This window comes from Babylonia areolata, chromosome 5 (genome assembly GCF_041734735.1).
Source record: "Babylonia areolata isolate BAREFJ2019XMU chromosome 5, ASM4173473v1, whole genome shotgun sequence".
Lineage (NCBI taxonomy): Eukaryota > Metazoa > Mollusca > Gastropoda > Neogastropoda > Buccinidae > Babylonia > Babylonia areolata.
Window position 1 is genome coordinate 35,391,304 of NC_134880.1, and position 22,089 is coordinate 35,413,392.

General features: G+C 45.1%; 1 protein-coding gene across 1 annotated transcript in view; it reads right to left on the minus strand.

The window, feature by feature from the left end:
- LOC143282255 (uncharacterized) overlaps positions 1-8,420 on the minus strand; it is a 12,988-nt gene extending 4,568 nt beyond the window's left edge. Inside the window, exons 1-2 of the mRNA XM_076587854.1 lie at positions 6,942-8,420; positions 4,302-4,584 (exon numbers count right to left, since the gene is read on the minus strand). Of these exons, the coding sequence (XP_076443969.1) occupies positions 4,302-4,584; positions 6,942-7,067 (409 nt within the window). The 5' untranslated portion in view covers positions 7,068-8,420. The remainder of the gene's footprint in view (positions 1-4,301; positions 4,585-6,941) is intronic.
- Between the last annotated feature and the right edge of the window lie 13,669 nt (positions 8,421-22,089).

The following is a 22,089-nucleotide window of genomic DNA, read 5'->3' on the forward strand; positions in this document are numbered from 1 at the left end:
CATGGAAAGAAACAAAGCAAAACGAATGAGGTATACACTATGAATCGCTTTCCCAGCAGGAACACAGTTTGGATATGACCAAACCATTTTCAAAAGCAATACGGATACTGATAACCTCCGTAAAAGAATTCAGCACTGGTATTCTCATAGAAAAATATACAAAGTGCAGAAGTCAGCACTGGTATTCTCATAGGAAAAATAACCAAAAAAACAAAGTGCAGAAGTCAGCACTGGTATTCTCATAGAAAAATAAACAAAGTGCAGAAGCCAGCACTGGTATTCTCATAGAAAAAAAACAACAACAAAAAAACAAAGTGCAGAAGTCAGCACTGGTATTCTCATAGAAAAATATACAAAGTGCAGAAGTCAGCACTGGTATTCTCATAGAAAAATAAACAAAGTGCAGAAGTCAGCACTGGTATTCTCATAGAAAAATAAACAAAGTGCAGAAGTCAGCACTGGTATTCTCATAGGAAAAATAACCAAAAAAACAAAGTGCAGAAGTCAGCACTGGTATTCTCATAGAAAAATAAACAAAGTGCAGAACTTAGCACTGGTATTCTCATAGAAAAATATACAAAGTGCAGAAGTCAACACTGGTATTCTCATAGAAAAATAAACAAAGTGCAGACGCCAGCACTGGTATTCTCATAGAAAAAAAACACAAAAACAAAAACAAAAAACAAACAAAGTGCAGAAGTCAACACTGGTATTCTCATAGAAAAACAAAACAAAGTGCAGAAGTTAGCACTGGTATTCTCATAGAAAAACAAAACAAAGTGCAGAAGTCAGCACTGGTATTCTCATAGAAAAACAAAGTGCAGAAGTTAGCACTGGTATTCTCATAGAAAAACAAAACAAAGTGCAGAAGTCAGCACTGGTATTCTTATGAAAAATATACAAAGTGTAGAAGCACTATCATTCTGTCCCATGCACGAACACGCATATACACATCATCATGATCATCATCATCTACTTCATCGTCGTCGTTGTTGTCGTCATCATCAACATCACCATCGCCAACGTCATCATCATCGTAACAGACAACAGGTAGAAGAGAAGAAAAAAATAAAAACAAAACAAAAGCAAAAGAAAACAACAACAAACAAACAAAAAAGACAAGACGAACAAGAAGAAGAAGAAGAACAACAACAACAACAACAACATCAACAGAACCATAACAATAAGAAGGACAAGACGAAGATGAGCAAGATCAAAAACAAAGGAGAACAAAGTAGTGAGGGACGTATTCTGAATTGAGACAGGAGCAAACAGCAAGCAGACGATAGCAACGTAACGTGATAGACGGAGCACGCTTTGAATGGCAGTGCACTTCAAGCAAGAGAGCTCTCTTCGTTTTCTTCAAGCGAGGCACGCAGGTTCAAAGCGATGCCAAACTGGTGAATCACTCCTCTTAATACAGAACTGATGATTAAGGTGGAAAGGGAAAGGAGATACGGTGTTTACACGCCGTTTCAAGCTGGAGGGAATTGTTGTCAGCACAAAAATAACGAGAGCAAAAGCAATCTTGAGACAGAACTGGAGATAGGTGGGTTTCATGTCAGAGCAGCATTTATAACAGAGGAGGTGAGTGAGTGAGTGTGAGTGTGTGTGCGTGTGTGTATGTGCGGAGGGGTGAGGGGGGTGTTGTTTGTGAGAGTGCGTGTGTGTGTGTGTGTGTGTGTGTTTGTGAGAGTGCGTGCGTGAGTGCGTGCGTGCGCGTGTGTGTATTTGTAACAAGGAAACGCGCCTCGCCGAAATCGCGCATCTACGTGACGTCAAAATTACATCATCTTAGCTGAACAGACTATAAATAAAATCAAAAGTACGGAAAGCAAAGGATGACGCAACTCTACGGAATATTATCGCGTCGTCGCCAATGCGTCTGTAACTGCATTCACGATCAAACGGAATTTCGTGAGCTGAAGTATTTTGTTGAAATTAAGAGGTGAAAGAATTGATTGAATTTATGAATTTTATCTATAGGATGATATTGATCTAGAGAATGAATGGACTTATTTTGAAATAATTGTTTTAATTTCATGTGGTTTTTTTTTTGTATTCTTATGATTTTCTCCCTGGGAGAAAATGAGTGAGCTCGCCAAAATGGGTTGGCTCATTGACTATTTTGGATCTCTCAGTATTTCTTTCATATTCTTGTAGTAAAGTTAATGTAATGGTAAGGTGACCAAGATGGAAGCAGAACGAAAGATTATTTCATCGTTTATTTAGGATTTGCTTGGGATCTAAAGATTTAGAGATCCAGAAAAGTATAGACCTAAAGGGAACGGGAGCTAGTTAGGAATTGCGTTCAAAAGGGAAGGAACTGTAAATTAGCTATTGCGTTATTAGTTGGTTTGATAATCACTGATGATAATTTAAGCTGCCTAAGGCCTATTGGCAAAACGTCCAGTGTATTTCATGTTTTATTCCTGGCGTTTTGTTCGTGCCTATCTCATTTGTTTCCGTGCTGTTCTTGTATTATAATGAGTATAAAGAACTAAGAAACTTAGGCCAGATGTTCCCCTGTGTCGTGTCCAGCTCCAGACCGGCCCAGAAAATAGAAGAAAGAACTGATGCGAGGAGGTTTTGAGGGTTTTTTTTTTTTTCTAAAGACTGTGACCCTACCCCTGAAGAACTATATGTTCCGGCGCAGAACCTTCCGTTCCGTTGTGGAGTCGTCTTCCACGACTCAACCTGCTCACTACACGGAGTCTTCTTCCTCTACAGACTTCACCAGCCGGAGGTCGTCACCTCTTCAGCGCTCCAGTGAAAAGAAGACACTTCTTCAATTACGGCGAAGACTTCACCCGGCCAGCTAAGTAGATGTGTGTGTGTTTGAGAGAGAGAGAGAGAGAGAGAGAGAGAGAGAGAGAGAGAGAGAGAGAGAGAGTGTGTGTGTGTGTGTGTTTGTGAGTGTGTGTGGGGGGATGGGTGGGGGATGTCTGTGTGTGTGTGTGGGGGGGGGGGGGGGGGGGGGGGGGAGGGGTGTCTGGGTACGTGTCTTTGAGTTTTTATTTTTGTTCTTGCGTTCTGTCTGTTTTATGTGTCTTTCTTTCATTTTCTGTCTTTCTTTCTATTATTTCTTTCTTTCTGTCTCTCGTTTTTCATTCTTTCTTCTTTTTTTTCAAAAGTTCTTGTGTTATTTTCTCTACGTAATATGCATTGTCGTCATCATCATGGTCATCATTAACATCACCATCATGATAATTACCATCACTATGACCATCATGATCACCTTCATCGTCACCATCACTGTCATCATTGACAACAACAACAACAATAACAGCAACAACAACACGACAAATAGAATATCGCTTCAGACTGTTTCAGGACGTGTGAATACATCACCGACAGTGAGCTACACTTACCAATTTAATGAAAAAAAGAAGAAGAAATATCAGAACAAGCAAGTAAGCGCACGCGAGCCAGAGAGAGACAAAGACAAAGACGGAGAGAGACAACAGAGAGACAGACACATAGACGGATAGTACTTGAAAGCATGCATATTTGTGTTTATAACTATTTCTCCTGTCTGGGAGGATTGATTGTAAGTCTGTCTTGTTGTTGTTGCAAGATAGTCACTCGTGTCTGAGTTCATTACCAGAACAGAAGAGGGAGGCAACTGCTGTCCCAAATATCTGGGCTAGGATTTGATTATAGTGGAGTGACTTGCCCAAGTTACATCTCCACTCTCTTGGCCAAGAGGGTTTTTAGGACAGTCGGCGTTGGGATGGTTCCCAAAGGCCAACTAGTCCCCAAGGCTGCAGCACCAAGAGCCAGTGCAATCTTGCCTCCTAATTTCAGATTCATAGTCTTCAACAAAAGACCAAGCTGTTAATGACTCCCCACTGCAGTGGAGAAGCCATTGATCACTCAGCCCTCACTTTGCTGTTGGTCCAACTGTGAGTGCTGTTGGTCCAACTGTGAGTGTTGTTGTTGTTGTCATCACTGTCATTATTATTATTATTATTATTATTATTATTATTATTATTATTATTATTATTATTATTATCATCATCATCATCATCATCATCATCATCATTATTGTTGGTGCTGTTGTGATCGTCAATATTATTGATTGTTTCAATGTTTACCCAGAAAACAAAAAGAACAGTAAATGATTCAATAGGACACTGTTTTTCAATTTTTGTTTAAGACCTTTCATATCAAAGGATCTTTTTTTACATTGGGCATGAATTAAGTTCCTCACACAAATTACCACACAGTCCGTACTTCCCCTTTCTTTATAAAAACAACAAAAACAAAAACCTCATTGTTATCGTTATTTCACGACTTACCAACCATAATCAGCAGCTCTGTCACAGAATACTTAGTGCGCGACCCCAGGTTCACCAGCACGGCGGCCATTTTGTCCCTGGTGTCCGGAAGCAGGTGCAGGAATCCTGTGGCGAGGAACACGCCTCCGGAAAGGCATCTGAGTCCGCAGAGAAAGTAGTCCGCGGTCTGTCGCTGGCGCGTGAAGAGCTGGGGAACGTGCTGCTGCAGCCTGAGGGGCAAGAGTCCCGCCAGCACGCTGAGGATGGTCAGCACCAGCAGGGACACGATCTTGGCCACCACCACCTGCACAGTGTGATGTGATGTGATGTGGTGTGATGTGGTGTGGTGTGATTTGGTGTGATGTGGTGTGATGTGATGTGATGTGGTGTGATGTGGTGTGGTGTGATTTGGTGTGATGTGGTGTGATGTGATGTGATGCGATGTGATGTGATGTGATGTGATGTGATGAGGATGGTCAGCACCAGCAGGGACACGATCTTGGCCACCACCACCTGCACAGTGTGATGTGATGTGATGTGGTGTGATTTGGTGTGATGTGGTGTGATGTGGTGTGATGTGGTGTGGTGTGGTGTGATTTGGTGTGATGTGGTGTGATGTGATGCGATGTGGTGTGATGTGATGTGATGTGATGTGATGAGGATGGTCAGCACCAGCAGGGACACGATCTTTGCCACCACCACCTGCACAGTGTGATGTAATGTGATGTGGTGTGATGCAATGTGATGTGATGTGGTGTGGTGTCGTGTGATGTGATGTGATGTGATGAGATGTGGTGTGGAGTGATGTGGTGTAATGTGATGTGATGTGTGGTGTGATGTGATGTGATGTGGTGTGTGATGTGATGTGATGTGTTGTGGTGTGATGTGATGTGGTGTGATGTGATGTGATGTGATGTGGTGTGATGTGATGTGATGTGATGTGGTCAGCACCAGCAGGGACACGATCTTGGGCACCACCACCTGCATAGTGTGATGTAATGTGATGTGGTGTGATGCAATGTGATGTGATGTGGTGTCGTGTGATGTGGTGGCGTGTGATGTGATGTGGTGTGATGTGATGTGGTGTGATGTGATTAGATGTGATGAGATGTGGAGTGATGTGGTGTAATGTGATGTGTGGTGTGGTGTGATGTGATGTGATGTGGTGTGATGTGATGTGGTGTGATGAGGATGGTCAGCACCAGCAGGGAGACGATCTTGGCCACCACCACCTGCACAGTGTGATGCAATGTGATGTGGTGTGATGTGATGTGATGTGGTGTAATATGATGTGGTGTGGTGTGGTGTGTGTGTGTGTTGGGGGGGGGGAATGGGGGGAGGGTTCACTGGCTCCGGCAACCCAACTAAGCCATTATTGTCGTCAGTAGGGGGCTTAGCAGGTTGTGTCCTGAGTACGTTCAGTCAGAACAGGCATCACCCAAGTGCCTCAATAGCAGTGCAGGATCTCCTCTGGTGACCTAACATCGATGGTTCCCTGCGGACTGCCGGCGCTGGGACTGCGACAGACGAACCCGGGTGTGGCTGTGTATGGGGAACTCGGAATGAGTGGCGTGGGAGTAATGCCACTGAAGCGGTGCAGATGGTGGGGGAAAAAGCATTTCGCTGTGGTCGTTAGGCAAGAAGTCAGCTGAAAACAACACGATTAGAGGAACCGCACACTGTTTTTATGTCTGTTGATTAATCAACGAATACCCAGTGGGGAGCAAAGCGTCTATCTGTTTTGCCGAATGCTTTTATCCAAAACGATGAAATAAATAAAACTGAATATAAAATCAAATTAGATTAAATTCAAATGAAATTATAAAGAAAAAATAAATAAATAAACGAAACGAAACACAGCAGCACAGAAATGTATGAATAAATAAAAAAACAAAACAAAACAAAAAACAAAACAAAAAAAAACGGTCAGCCTTGCGAAACTGCTTCGGCAAGTGGAACCACCACCCGCCACAAACAACCCTGTAACACAGTGTCGGAAAGTAGACAGTAGAACTGACCCTCGTTTTTCCCTTTGATACAGACATCTGATGTTTGTTTTTGTTTTGTGTGTGTGTGTGTTTGTTTGTTTGTTTGTTTTATTTTTTTTTAATTGTTGTTTTTTGGGTGTTTTTTTGTTTGTTTGGGTTGTTTTTTTTTTGTTTTTTTTTATTCTTTCGAAAGTGTGGTTTTTTGGGGTTTTTTTTTTTTTGTTTTTTTTTTTGTCGCTCTGAAAACCATCAACAGTGGTTCTCAAATTTCACACAATGTCAAGTCGTATTTTCGTTGGTAGCTCTTGCACTTAAAATGGCAATGTGTGTGTGTGTGTGTGTGTGTAAACAGTTGGGCCAGGACTTTATTGCTGGTGTGTGATGACCGGGCCAGAAAACGTGTTGCCTGCAGTGTCTGACTGTCTGCATGCCTCAGTCAAGGGCGTGTCACTACCCGCCCTGGCACCATTCTGGGTTCTCTTGTTCGTAACCAAGCAAACCGCAAGGGCCCTATCCGGGTTCTAACACACACACACACACACACACACACACACACACACACACACACAATCCCAGCGAAAATTGAAGAACGAATGACAGACACACAGGCGGACTGACACACAGACAGACGGACAGACAAACGGACGGGCGGACAGAGACAGGTACATACTACCTCCATGTCCTCTGAGGTCATGGCCGGAGAAGAGCCCACAAGGCCCGCTACCGCCTGCTGACTGCAGCTGGAGTTCTCTCCCTTTGCCACACCAGCCTCGCTCTGGGGGTGCCCACAATGTGGCATCCGGTTCTCCTTCCGGGCACCGCTCTCCGTGACAACAACGACAACAGGTAGGGGAAGGAGCAACAACAATCACAACAACAACTGGGACCTTTCAGCAGCAACACTGGGCCCTACAGGTCGTCAATACGTTTACGACAGTTCGTTTTGTCATCACAACTCGCGATTGATGACATGGGTGTTATTAACCCTAAGGTTTGAAATGGTCAAAACTTGTGTTTTTTATTTCTACCTTCTTCGTTCTTTTTTGTGTGATCTCTTTGCCACCTGCAGTTCCTTTCTGCCTCTGCTCACCCCAGTTCTAGTGGTGTTGTGATGCATGTGAATTATTTTGAAGTTCTTTATTATTATTATTTCTTTTTTTTTTCTTTTCTTTTTTTTACCAATTATTGCAATGATCTGATGTATTGGTCACGTTTACTCACCAGCATTTCTGAGTCTTGTCACTTTCTGAAACACCAGTCATGCTGCGTAGCCCGGTACATAAAGGTTATAAATGGTATTCCTCAACATCCACTCTTGCTTTCCTTTAGCCCAGACCGAAATGTCGATGATCTTACATTTGTCTTTGGGGTTCCACCAGTATTCAAACAACCTGTATGTTTCTAAACTGTGTAATCACTGACGTCATGCAACATCGCTGTTTGGTCAGCTGCCTTGTACACTCTGTCCCAAGTTTGGGACTTATGTTCTTTCGCTCCAAGCAGAAATGGGCTAAGTAGCTTTTCTACAACGTTCTGTTCATTTTGTTTGCTCTTCATTCTTATTCGCAACGGAAAATCACTTTCTCTCGCATCTAAAGTAGTTGGCTGGTTTCTGAACTTTCTGCTGTTTGGGTGGATGCGTCTCTGCAAATCGATGCTTGGTAATTACTGGTTATCTGCTGCCAAAGTTCTCGACGTATTTACAGATCTGGTCTGATTCATACACTGGTTTTCGGGCTATTTTCGAATAGTTCAAAATTAATGACCATCTTTCATTGTGGGGTAGCTGAAAATGTAAGTTTCGTGAGCAATCAGTCATTGTCATTTCTCACGCGGTTTGCTCGGTTTTGTTAGGCTTTAAATCCATTCAGTCTGAATTGTTAATGTCTTCCTGTCTCCATGTCGGGATTTCTCTAGTCATCGTCTTGTTTTTAAATATGCTGCATGCTGTGTATCTGTCATGGTTCTGTTTTGTTTTGTCTGTTTTTTTTTTCCTTTCTAGAGATCTGAGGTAACAGCAAGATATATATGTTGATCCACAACTGCCGTTGATCTACAACTTCTCTCCACATTTACACACACAAGAAAAGCATGTGCTTTAAATCACTGAAATTGGCCGGTCCACACAGATTGATGTTGTTGTTGTTGCTGTTTTGTCCGGCGGGTGGATTTCTGTTGTATTGAATTCTCCCCGCCCCTGATGCCTTTCTCCCTTCCCACCTCCTCACGCCCCTCATCTTGTTCTCATTCTTCTGGCCACTGGTCACTGGTCTGTGGTGGAGTAGTGCAGAGAGGAGGACGGTGGGCTGTAGTGACTGTGGTCAGAGGAGGGCGGTGGGCTGTAGTGACTGTGGTCAGAGGAGGACGGTGGGCTGTAGTGACTGTGGTCAGAGGAGGACGGTGGGCTGTAGTGACTGTGGTCAGAGAGGAGGACGGTGGGCTGTAGTGACTGTGGTCAGAGGAGGACGGTGGGCTGTAGTGACTGTGGTCAGAGAGGAGGACGGTGGGCTGTAGTGACTGTGGTCAGAGGAGGACGGTGGGCTGTAGTGACTGTGGTCAGAGGAGGACGGTGGGCTGTAGTGACTGTGGTCAGAGAGGAGGACGGTGGGCTGTAGTGACTGTGGTCAGAGGAGGACGGTGGGCTGTAGTGACTGTGGTCAGAGAGGAGGACGGTGGGCTGTAGTGACTGTGGTCAGAGAGGAGGACGGTGGGCTGTAGTGACTGTGGTCAGAGGAGGACGGTGGGCTGTAGTGACTGTGGTCAGAGAGGAGGGCGGTGGGCTGTAGTGACTGTGGTCAGAAGCCGCGGGCAGAAGAAGACAGCAGCCGTTTGTTCACACCTTTGACATTCCTCTTCAGGTAGTGCTGGTACGTGTGCTCGCTCGTCTGTCTGTTGGACTGTCTGTCTGTCTGTCAATGCCAAGACTCTGGTGACTGCTGTCCACACCCCTCTAGGAAGCCAACACCTGGAACACAAGACCAAAAAATCGAAGGTGTGAGAATGGTTGGTTGTTGTTGGTGGTGGTGCTGTTGGTGGCAGTGTGTGTGTGTGTGTGTGTGTGTGTGTGTGTGTGTGTGTGTGCGCGCGCGCGCGTGGGTACGTGAGTGCGCTCGTACATGCATGCCTGCGTGCGTACACGTGTTTCATTATTATTTCTCATCTTCTTTTGTCGTGCTCCTGCTTTATTGTACATGCAGCATTTATTTTCCTCTTTCTTTCTTTTTTTATCCTTCTTTCCTATCTTCTTTTCTGCTCTTCATTAGTTTTCCATTCTGTCTTTCATTTCTTTCCAGTATATGTGTGTCTTTCCTGTCCTCGTAAAACAAAACAAACAAAATTCTCAAACCTCTCGTCAAAAATGAAAAGTGCCGGAGAAGAAGACAAACAGCTGGTCTGGCCTTTCTGCAGGGATCGACCCAGCAATTAAATTCATTTCAGGAGCTGAAATTCTTTTTTCACGTGATCGAATATGGACATGTAAGGTTGGTCCTCTGCGGTGGTGCCTAGTGTTCTTCCATCACGGGGATGTGTTCCACATACTGATGGACTGCTGATGATGCTGATGAAGATAGTGATGATGATATTGCTGCTGCTGCTGCTGCTGCTGCTGATGATGATGATGGTGGTGTATTTGGTAGTGGTGGTGGTGGTGGTGGTGAAGACGATATAAGGAAGATGATGATGATGATCACGATGATGGTGATCATGACATAAGGACCAGATAGTAGTAGTAGTAGGCCTCCTTCGGTCATGGCTGACCATGGATAGAGTATATCCGACCTAATGTTTAACTGGGCTGTCTGCTTGGACCAAGCAGCGTTGCCTGTGACTGTAGAGACCGATGCGAGAGAGACAGTCTCTGTCGCAGCGATCACATATGTAAGCTGATGCTGGTCTGTCCCTTTTCTGCGAGCTCGCTTTTCTGCTGCAGCAGCTGACAGTTTGTTCTCACTAATTCTTGAGAGTGCTTCTCCATCTGTTGCGGTCATCTGCAAGGTCCTGCCAGGACTCAGTGTTGATCTCAAGTGCCTTCAGGTCACGTTTGCAAACGTCTTTGTGTCTCAGCTGTGGGAGGCCGATGCTTCTCTGTCCCGTGGTGAGCTCTCCATAAAGGATTCTTTTGGGATGCGACCATCTTCCATGCGGCGAATGTGGCCCAGCCAGCGCAGCCAACGCTGTCTCAGCATGGTATACATGGTCGGGAGGCCAGCGCGAGTCAGGACTTCGGTGTTTGTCACCTTGTCTTGCTAGGAGATGCCGAGTATGCGCCGTAGGCTTAGGTGGAAGGTATTGAGCCTTTTCTCCTGACGAGCATGTGTGGTCCACGCCTCACTGCCATACAGCAAGGTGCTGAGGACGCAGGCGTTGTATACAGCCATCCTTGTCTTCGTGGTCAGCTTAGGATTTGTCCACAGTCTTTGTGTGAGGCGGGCTAGCGTTGTGGCTGCCTTCCCGATCCTCTTGTCGATCTCGGTGTCAAGGGAGAGGTTGTCGGTGATGGTTGACCCAAGTTAAGTGAATTGATGGATGGCTTCAAGCTCGTAGTCATCAATGGTGATAGCTGGTGGAGATGGCGTGTTTTGGCCTAGGACATTTGTCGTCTTGAGACTGATGGTCAGACCGAAATCTTTGCAGGCCTGGGAGAAGCAGTCCATTAGTGACTGCAAGTCCCGCTGGGTGTGGGTCACAACTGCGGCATCGTCAACAAAGAGCATGTCTCTGATGAGGGCTTCACGGACTTTTGTCCTTGCTCTGAGGCAGGCGACATTGTAGAGTCTGCCATCTGATCTGGTCCGCAGGTAGATCCCTTCTTGCGCTGTGCTGAACGCATGCAAAAAAGATTCCAAATAGGGTGCGGGTGAGGCCAGCCTTGTTTGACACCGCTGCGTACGTCGAAGGGCTTGGAGAGGCTACCATTAAACTGCAGGTCAAAGGCCTTGGTGAGGTCAATGAATGCGACATACAGGGGCATCCTCTGCTCTCTGCAGTTCTCCTGGATTTCGCGAAGGGAGAAGATCATGTCTACCGTGGATCTCTCTGCTCGGAAACCGCACTGTGATTCCGGGTAAACGCGTTCGGCCAGTTTCTGCAGGCGGATTAGAAGGACCCGAGCGTACACTTTGCCTACAATGCTGAAAAGCGAGATGCCTCTGTAGTTGTTGCAGTCGCTCCTTTCACCCTTGTTTTTGTACAGGGTGATAATCTTGGCGTCCCTCATGTCCTGTGGTACAGCTCCCTCATTCCAGCACTGACAGAGGACTGTGTGCAGAGGATGCAGAAGAGTAGTCCTGCAGTGTTTAATGAGGTCTGGGGGAATTCCGTCACTGCCAGGTGCCTTGCCTGATGTCAGGCTGTTAATGGCCTTGCTGAGTTCGTCCTCAGATGGCTGTGCGTCAAGTTCTTCCATGACCGGCATGCACTTGATGGCATCGAGGGCTGAGTTGGACACCATGTTTTCTGTGGAGTAGAGGTCAGAGTAGTGTTCTGCCCATCTCTCCATCTGCTGACTAGGATCGTTGATTACTTCCCCAGTGGAGGTCTTGCTCTGTGTTGGTCCCAGTGCCTTCTTGATACCATCATACATCCCTCGGGTGTTGCCCCTTTCAGCAACATTTTGTATCTCTTCGCTGAGCTCTGTCCAGTACTCATTTGTACATCGCCTGGCGTTAAACTGAACCTTACTCCTGGCGGCCCTGAGGATTTGCAGATTCTTCTCATTGGGTGACTGTTTGTACTCAGTGAGTGCAGCGCGCTTGGCCTCAATACTGGGAGTCATCTCTGATGATTTGGCCTCAAACCAGTCGTGGGACTTCGCAGTTTTCTTCCCAAAGGTGGCCATGGCAATGCGGTGCATGGTGTCTCGTAGCGTTTCCCATCTTTCTGTGGCATAGTCTCTGGGCTGCAATGCATCGAATTCTCTCTCAAAAGCCTCTGTGAACTGTTCTACAAGGTCTGGCTGAGACATCTTGCTGACGTCAATGCGAGAGTTCCCTTGTTTCTTTGAGCAGTGGAACTTCTTTGGTTGCAGTCTGATCTTGCAGCATACCAGAGAGTGGTCCGTGTCGCAGTCTGCGCTGTGGTAAGAGCGAGTGTGGAGGTCTTTGATGGCAGCTCGTCTTACTAGGATCAGATCCAGTTGGTGCCAATGTTTTGAGCGCGGGTGCCTCCAGGAGACTTTGTGTTGGGGCTTCGTCTTGAAGAAGGAGTTGGCGATGCACAGTTCGTGGCAGGTACAAAACTCAAGTAGTCGCTGTCCATTCTCATTAATTTTCCCCACTCCAAAGGAACCGAGACAGGAGGGCCACTAATCGTTGTCTGCACCCACTCTGGCATTGAAGTCGCCCAGGAGAAAAAAGTTGTTCTGTCCTGGGGATGTTCCTTATGGCTTATGCGAGATTTTCGTAGAACTCATCCATGGCGCCTGGAGAGGCGGACAGTGTTGGAGCATATGCGCTGACGAGAGTGACATAGCCTTCGGAGGTGTTGAGGCGGAGAGTCAATAGTCGTTCTGAACCGCTGCTGCCTGGTTCGATCATGTTCAGAAGGCTGTTCCTGACTGCAAAGCCTACTCCGTACTCTCTTTCCTTACCAGAAGAAGGTGTAGTCCCTCTCCTTTAGTGTTCCTGAGTCAGCCAGCCGTGTTTCCTGCAGAGTGGCAATGTCTACATTTAGTCTCTTCAGCTCGCTGTTTATGACGGCCGTCTTTCTGGCGTCGCTGATGTCTTGCAGATCTTGGGAGAGCCCAGGCATCATTGTCCGGACATTCCAACAGGCCAGTTTCATTGTTGATCCGTTTCTTGAAGGTTTTTTTTTTTTTTTTTGCCTGGGGTGGAAATTAACGACCTGCTTGTCGGATATTCTCCTAAGCTTCATACACCCATATAAGAAGGCAAGTCGTGGCGGGACAGCACCTAACCGGTTGGGGGCTGCCCAGCTTGGGCGGGCGGTAGCTGTCCAGTGGGACGCGAGGGTCCCTCCCACCGTCAGAAGCAACCCCTGGCGTCGGCGGCTCTACGCCAATCGAGCGCTAACTTATAACCGGTTGCTTCACGTGTTAGAACAGGTCAAGACCTACTTCAAAGCATTAGAAAACCCTCAAAACCCACTGCATGACGCAGTCAAAGAACAAAAAGGCAGCCGTCTAGGACGAGGAAGATCATGGATGGGGCAAGCAGAAGACACAATCCAGCTAGTATGCCGACTTCAAGACCTGAAAGAAACAAAAGAATGGGAGAAAAACCCCGAAAACCTCAACCATCTATTCAACACAGTCATTTCACCCACTCTAGGAAGACATTGTCGGGAATGGCCAGAGGGCAAAACTGATGCGGAAGTGAAGCTGCTTATAGAAGAAAACAGTAAAGAAGAGGACATCATCATATACACAGATGGCTCAGTCACCAAAGACCAGTCTGGCTGGGGATTCACTGCGAAACAAAATGGAAAAACAATTTGGGAAGAGAATGCTGCCTACAAAGTCACAACCTCCAGCCTAACGATGGAAGTTGAAGCCGTGACACATGCCCTCCAGTGGCTATCGTCCTTCCATACGCCCGGAAACCAACATGCCATGATCCTAACCGACTCAATGAACCTCATACAGAAAATTGAAAACGGAATGGGAAGCCCAGAGTGGCATAACGCAATGCGCAACTTTCAGATTAAAAAACTCACATGGTCATACTGCCCGGGACATGCAGGTGTTAAGGGAAATGAGCGAGCTGACAGACTTGCTGGTAACGCAACACCAACGAGCAGCCTACATCTAGGAAAATCGGAAATCCTCAGAAAAGTCAAAGAATACCAAAAAGAACAGGTACAAGGCCATCACACCATTGATCGCCTCAAAGAAATAAAAGCAGAGAGAGGGAGCGGCCGCAAATCTAACATGAAAGGTAGAGCACGATGCTTTGCAAATCAAACAAATATCGGCATCATTTCCAAACCAACATTGCGCAAATTTCTTCAAAACGGAACAGAGTCTCTGTGGGCCTTTCCAAATACAATAGACCGAGCAACACACTAGATGCCACGTTCTTGGCATCAGAGATCTTTTCCCATCCCTCTTGCGGCCAGTCAGTGGCGGCTGTGTGTGTTTGTGTGTATGTGTGGGTCTGTGCTTTTGAGTGCGTTTGTGAATGCGCGAGAGTGAAATTGCACACAAGTGTCAGGAGAGATATGTGTACGTGTGTGTGTGTGTGTGTGAGGGGAGGTGGGAGTGCGGGGGGAGGTGGGGTAGAGGATGAGGTATGTGAGTGTATGCATGCCTACACTGTGGGAGCAACAGGATATTGGAACGTGTATATATATATATATATATATATATATATATATATATATATATATATATATATATATATATATATATATATATATATATATCTTTGTATGTACGTGTGTGGGGTTGGGGGTGGGAGATATGGGCGTATGTGTGTGTGCTTGTACAAGTAAGTGTTCATCTCTGTGAGTGTGTGTTTGTGTGTGTGTGTGTGTGCCGTGGAAGCTGCGATACGTAGACTAGAAATAAGTGTGTGGAGGAGGGGGTAGAGGAGGTGCAAGGTAATGTGTGTGTGTGTGTGTGTGTGTATGTGTGTGTTGGAGCTCATGTACGTTTATATGTATTTGACTGTGCTTTCATATGTGCTTGTACAAGTAAGTGTTCATCTCTGTGAGTGTGTGTTTGTGTGTGTGTGTGTGTGTGCCGTGGAAGCTGCGATACTTAGACTAGAAATGAGTGTGTGGAGGAGGGGGGTAGAGGAGGTGCACGGTAATGCGTGTGTGTGTGTGTGTGTTGGAGCTCATGTACGTTTATATGTATTTGACTGTGCTTTCATATATGTGAAACTGCATGTCTGGTGCATTTCTGTTATGCATGTGTGGGTGTATGTGTGAATGTGTGTCTTCATATTTTACATTTATTTGCTTATTTATCACCATTGTTGTCTTATTTATTTATTTATTTATGTTTTATTATTATCATTTTATTAGTATTACTAATATTATTACTACTACCTTTTTCTATATTATAATTATTATTTATTTATTTATTTATTTATTTATGCAAGCTTATCTATTATTTATTCCCCCGTTGGTTTTTTTTTTTTTTTTTTTTTTTTTTTTTTTTTTTTTTTTGTGTGTGTGTGTGTGTGTGTGTGTGTTCTCAAGGCCTGACTAAGCGCGTTGGGTTACGCTGCTGGTCAGGCATCTGCTTGGCAGATGTGGTGTAGCGTATATGGTTTTGTCCGAACGCAGTGACGCCTCCTTGAGCTACTGAAACTGAAACTGAAACTCACGTGTTGTTCCGACGCTATTGCTAGCAGCGAAGCTGGAGTGTCCTCTCCAGGTTTCAGGTGCAAGGTGTTTGTGGATGGATGGACGGATATAAGCCTGGGCAATGTAATATGGAAGACCGGCTGTTGGCCATGCAGCTTGTCCCCCCTCTCCACCTCGCTGACAGATCCAAAGGAACAGCAAGGCTGTTACGATTTGGTGCCAACGCGGCCGCAGGAGCTGCCGGAAAGTGACAAAGTTTGCCATCCAACCACCATAGGGGCCCCACACCGGATTTTCTGTCAGGGATTACTCCCTTAGCTATGTGACCGCAGGTAGCTCTCCAGAGCTGGCGCCCTTTGGTGGGTCAATTAATTCCACCAGGGTGTCTAGCCACCCTCCTCACCATCCTCCTGAGAGGACTGGTGGGGGTGCTGGTTTAGTCGCCAGCAATTCGACCCTGTGACAGGTAGTACTGGGATCCAGGTTACCAGTAGCAGATATATCTATCTGACCTGACCATGTAACAAGAAATGTATTGTTCTTGATCTGTGGTAGTCATCATGGGGAATGTACAGGAATACCATGAGCTTGCACAACCACACACACACACACACACACACACACACACACACACACACACACACACACACACAAACTGGCAAGGTTTTAAATCGATGGTGGTTTGGACACGTGGCGCAGCCAATAGTTCTGTTATTGTGTTGGTGCATCTTTGGGACATCGCCATGTCTGTTTGTCCGTCAACCTACATGCCACCTGCGTCTGTTTGTCTGTTTACTCTCTCTCTCTCTCTCTCTCTCTCTCTCTCTCTCTCTCTCTCTTTATCCTTGAGTAATAAAGTTTTTGAATCTTGAATCTTGAATCTCTCACATGTCAGCTAAGTAAATTATAGGATTGCATATTTCAGAGTCCAAGCAAAATGTTAATGTACTTGAATACTGTCTGTTCTTGTTGACAATGGTAAGAGTCTGATGACTTATGAACATTAAACCATTTAAAATCTGGAATCTGGAATCTCTCTCTCTCTCTGTCTTTCTATCTTTCTCTCTCTATTTATACTTGTTTGCACAATGTTCATGTGTACCCCTTCACGTGGGGCTGAGGCCTATAAGTGAATAAACCATTCCGTTTCGTTCCGTTCCGTATCTTTCTCTCTCTTTCTCTTTCTTCTCTCTCTCTTCTCTCTATCTTATCTACTCATGTCTGTCTGCCTGTCTGTTTCTCTGTTTGTCTCTCTCGTTCTTTTTCTTGCTTTCTCATTTTTTTCTTGTTTTGTTTTGCTTCTTTTGTCCTTTAAAAAAAAAAAAATTCTTCTTTTCTTCTTTTTTGTTGGGGGGGGGGGGGGGAGTACTATTTTTTATGCATGCATAGATTCATTCATTTCCTTCTATCATAAGCGCGACAAATGTCCAAGTAATATTGGTGATGGTGGAAGTTACTGTAGTATGTTGCACTTGCCATACGTAGATTTCATAGGCAGTAACAATACTGTACTTTTTAAACACCCGGATGTTTCTGGAACGTGTATACTGATGGCATCTCTCTCTCTCTGTCTCTTTCTCCCCCCCCCCCTCTCTCTCTCTCTCTCTCTCTCTCTCTCTCTCTCTCTCTCTCTCTGTGACACACTTTACTATCCATCTGTCAATCTTAGTGTGTATTTGTGTGGGGGGTGGGGGGGAGTGGGGGGGCGGGGGGGGGGGGGTTCTTTCAGTATTTCCTTCTGCATGAATACCTTTTCCCTTCATTTATGTGTGTGCTATTTCTAATAGATGTAGATTAGCAAAGACAGATTGGAAGAATAGGCTATGCCTAAAGTCTTAATCCTTGAATAAAAACGTTTTGAGTACTGAGTTCTCTCTCGCATTATGATTATTGTATTATTGCATTATTTGTCGCCACTGTTTTTATTGGTGTACATTTCGTATGGCTCCACGTTTCCAGAGAGTAGTACCACTTGTTTGGGTTTTTTTTTGTTTTGTTTTGTTTGTTTTGATTTGTTTTTTGTTGTTGTTTTTTTGTGATAATATCCTTTAGGCTACGTTGTCACCTGTGTGACCCGTGATTTGTCCATTTAACGAACGAGAAGAAGAAGAAGAAAAAGAAGTTTACCGTCCTATCCACTGAAGACAGCACAACGCATCGCCATCCTCATTACACGAGAAACAACCACGTTGATCCCAATCAGTCTATTCTCTGAATCTGTCAACAGGAATGAAGAGACTATGCCTAACTGACCAGTTACAACCATCCCACTTAGGACGGGTTACAGCTCGAAGAAATGAAACAAAACAAACCAAACGACTGACAAAACCAATCAGTGGATTAATAGGATAAACAAAATAGAGTGTGTTTTTTTTCTACAACATAATAAAATGAAATGTAATAAGACGACGTGAAATTACATGAAATAAGATAATGCAAAATAAAAGGAAATAAAGTCAAATAAACTACAAAGTAAACTGATAAAGAATAAAAGGAATGACTTTTTTCAAAGCAAATAAAATAAAATGAAACACCCGGAACCTATGTACAAAACAGATGAAATACCATCTCCCACATCAACCCTCCAAAACTCTGCTCAAACTTTCGATTTTTATCATCACATAACCTTTCAGGAATGAAATAAAACAGATGAGACCCATTCTAAAGGCCAAGGAAAACACACAGACATACAGGCAAACAAACCAACAGACATTCCTCGCGGTACAAAAAAAAAGAAGAAAAAAAGACGAAATAATAAAAAGCTCCCGGATTTGTACCAGAGGCAGCAGATGACAGAATGACAGATACGGTTATTACGTCCAAACGTGCCGCCTGCCGAACTTTTGACAGGCTGGTGACAGGTTTTCTCTGTCGTTAATTCCAAATTTGTCACCAGTTGGGAATTTGTCGCCTGTGACGATCGATTCTGATCATTTGATGCAACTGCTTTATATACTCACACAACTCGAGTTTGGAAACATTACTGTGGTGTGTGTGTGTGTGTGTGTGTGTGTGTGTGTGTGTGTGTGTGTGTGTGAGGCAGACAGACAGATAGACACACAGACACAGACACACACAGACACACACACACAGAGTTATGGATACAGACAGACAGACAGACAAACAAACAGATAGGAAGGGTGAAGCAGACACAGACAGTCAGACAAACATATACCACAGACACTCAGAAACTCCTCTTCGTCGCCTCACTAACACACATCAATATCTCGTTCTGTGAAGACATCAAGCACAAACATCACCCCACAACCAGAATGTTATTGTCTACAAAAATGACCAGTCTGACATTTACACAGAGACAAGAGGTAAATACAACCCCGTGCTTTAAAGGCGAAACATTGGTGTAGACTTTGCAAACACTGTTCTTCGATCGACCAGTATCAGTGTCAATTATTCTGTCAGTCAGTGGTTCATTTTCGCCGCTGTGTGATACAACCAGATCGTCCACTGGGCAGTGTATGGTCCGCTAATTGGTCAAGTCGTAAAGCAATTATTTATCTTGTACGTCTGCTGATTTATTGATTGGTCGACTGACACATTAGCTGGCCACATCTTCCGGCAGCCATTGTTTGGTTGTTATGTGGTTAATTGCTTTGTTATTCAGAAAAAAAATCGCATGGCACGTTTAGCGAGAACGATAAGTTACATTGTTGGTCAGATAGTTAGTCAGTTCGTAAGTTCGTAAACTCGCTCGTTTGTTGTTTGGTTGCTTGTTCGATAAGGTGGCTAGTTAGTGCCTTCCTTCTTTCGTCAGTTAGACTGTCAGTCAGTCACTCAGTCATATAGTGAGTGAATGAGTGAGTTAGTGAGTTAGTCATTGTACTAGCAAGTCACACACACACACACACACACACACAAACACACACACACACACACACACACACACACACACACTAATGCAGAGAGAGAGAGAGAGATGTACAGAAACACAGAGACAGATAGAGAGACGTCACAGAACTTGGTTTGTGTCTTGTCGAAGCCATTGCATTGCGACACCGTGAAACACCCCACTCCCCCACTACCCCTTCATTTCGACAGTCATACTGTCACTGACAGCTCTGTGTATCTTTCTGTTCCTTTCTCTCAGCTTTGTATATCTTTCATTTCCTTTCTTTTCACCCCTCACCAGTCACCGCCATGTGATGGGCTCCCAGTGCCAAAGGAAAAAGAGCAGGTTCACCTTGTATCCAACTATCGCCTTATTCGGACTGTGTCAGCTTCTCAGTAAACATATGGAAAAGTGAAGCAGAAACCGGTAGTGGCTTTTTGTGGTCGCTATATTAGTCACAGTCCAGTGAAGACAAGAAGAAAAGAAAAAGGAGAGAAAGACTGGAGGGGAAGAGAGAGAAAAATTGGAGGGGAAGAGAGAGGAAGAGTGGAAGAGAAAGAAAGATTGGAGTGGAAGAGAGAGGAAGATTGGAGGGGAAGAGAAAGATTGGAGGGGAAGAGAGATGGGAGGGGAAGAGAGAGAGAGATTGAAGGGGAAGAGAGAGGAAGAGTGGAGGGGAAGAGAGAGGAAGATTGTAGGGGAAGAGAGAGGAAGGTTGGAAGAGAGAGAAAGATTGGAGGGGAAGAGAGAGATTGGAGGGGAAGAGAAAGATTGCAGGGGAAGAGAGAGAAAGATTGGAGGGGAAGAGAGAGAAAGATTGGAGGGGAAGAGAGAGAGATATTGGAGGGGAAGAGAGAGAAAGATTGGAGGGGAAGAGAGAGAAATATTGGAGGGGAAAAGAGAGAGATTGGAGGGGAAGAAAAAGATTGGAGGGGAAGAGAAAGATTGGAGGGGAAGAGAGAGAAAGATTGGAGGGGAAGAGAAAGATTGGAGGGGAAGAAAAAAATAGGAAGGGAAGAGAGAGAAAGATTGGAGGTGGAGAGAAAGATTGGAGGGGAAGAGAGAGAGAGATTGGAGGGGAAGAGAAAGATTGGAGGGGAAGAGAGAGAAAGATTGGAGGGGAAGAGAGAGAAAGATTGGAGGGGAAGCAAAAGATTGGAGGGGAAGAGAGAGAAAGATTGGAGGGGAAGAGAGAGATTGGAGGTGAAGAGAAAGATTGGAGGGGAAAAGAGAGAAAGATTGGAGGGGAAGAGAGAGTTTGAAGGGGAAGAGAGAGAAAGATTGGAGGGGAAGAGAGAGAGTGGAGGGGAAGAGAGAGAAAGATTGGAGGGGAAGAGAGAGATTGGAGGTGAAGAGAAAGATTGGAAGGGAAGAGAAAGATTGGAGGGGAAGAGAGAGAAAGATTGGAGGGGAAGAGAGAGAAAGATTGGAGGGGAAGAGAAAGATTGGAGGGGAAGAGAGAGAAAGATTGGAGGGGAGGAGAAAGATTGGAGGGGAAGAGAGAGAAAGATTGGAGGGGAAGAGAGAGAAAGATCGGAGGGGAAGAGAGAGAAAGATTGGAGGGGAAGAGAAAGATTGGAGGGGAAGAAAAAGATCGGAGGGGAAGAGAGAGAAAGATTGGAGGGGAAGAGTAAGATTGGAGGGGAAGAGAGAGAAAGATTGGAGGGGAAGAGTAAGATTGGAGGGGAAGAGAGAGAAAGATTGGAGGAGAAGAGAGAGATTGGAGGGGAAGAGAAAGTTTGGAGTGGAAGAGAGAGATTGGAGGAGAAGAGAGAGAAAGATTGGAGGGGAAGATAAAGATTGGAGGGGAAGCAAAAGACCGGAGGGGAAGAGAGAAAGTTTGGAGGGGAAAAGAGAGAAAGATTGGAAGGGAAGAGAGAGAAAGATCGGAGGGGAAGAGAGAAAGATTGGAGAGGAAGAGAAAGATTGGAGGGGAAGAGAGAGAGATTGGAGGGGCAGAGAGAGAAAGATTGGAGTGGAAAAGAGAGATTGGAGGGGAAGAGAGATTGGAGGGGAAGAGAGAGAAAGATTGGAGGGGAAAAGAAAGATTGTAGGGGAAGAGAGAGAGAGATTGGAGGGGAAAAGAAAGATTGGAGGGGAAGAGAGAGATTGGAGGTGGAGAGAGTAAAAGATTGGATGGGAAGAGAGAGAAAGATTGGAGGGGAAAAGAAAGATTGGAAGGGAAGAGAGAGAAAGATTGGAGGGGAAGAGAGAGAAAGATTGGAGGGGAAACGAAAGATTGGATGGGAAGAGAGAGAAAGATTGGAAGGGAAGAGAGAGAGAGATTGGAAGGGAAGAGAGAGAAAGGTTGGAGGGGAAGAGAGAGAAAGATTGGAGAAAGATTGGAGGGGAAGAGAGAGAAAGATTGGAGGGGAAAAGAAAGACTGGACTGGAAGAGAGAGAAAGATTGGAGGGGAAGAGAGAGAAAGATTGGAGGTGAAGAGAAAGATTGGAGGGGAAGAGAGAGAAAGATTGGAGGGGAAGAGAGAGAAAGATTGGAGGAAGATTGGAGGGGAAGAGAGAGAAAGATTGGAGGGGAAGAGAGAGAAAGATTGGAGGGGAAAAGAAAGATTGGAGGGGACGAAAGATTGGAGGGGAAGAGAAAGATTGGAGGGAGGGAGAGAAATATTGCAGAGGAAGAATAAGATTGGAGGGGAAGAGAGAGAAAGATTGGAGGGGAAGAGAGAGAAAGATTGGAAGG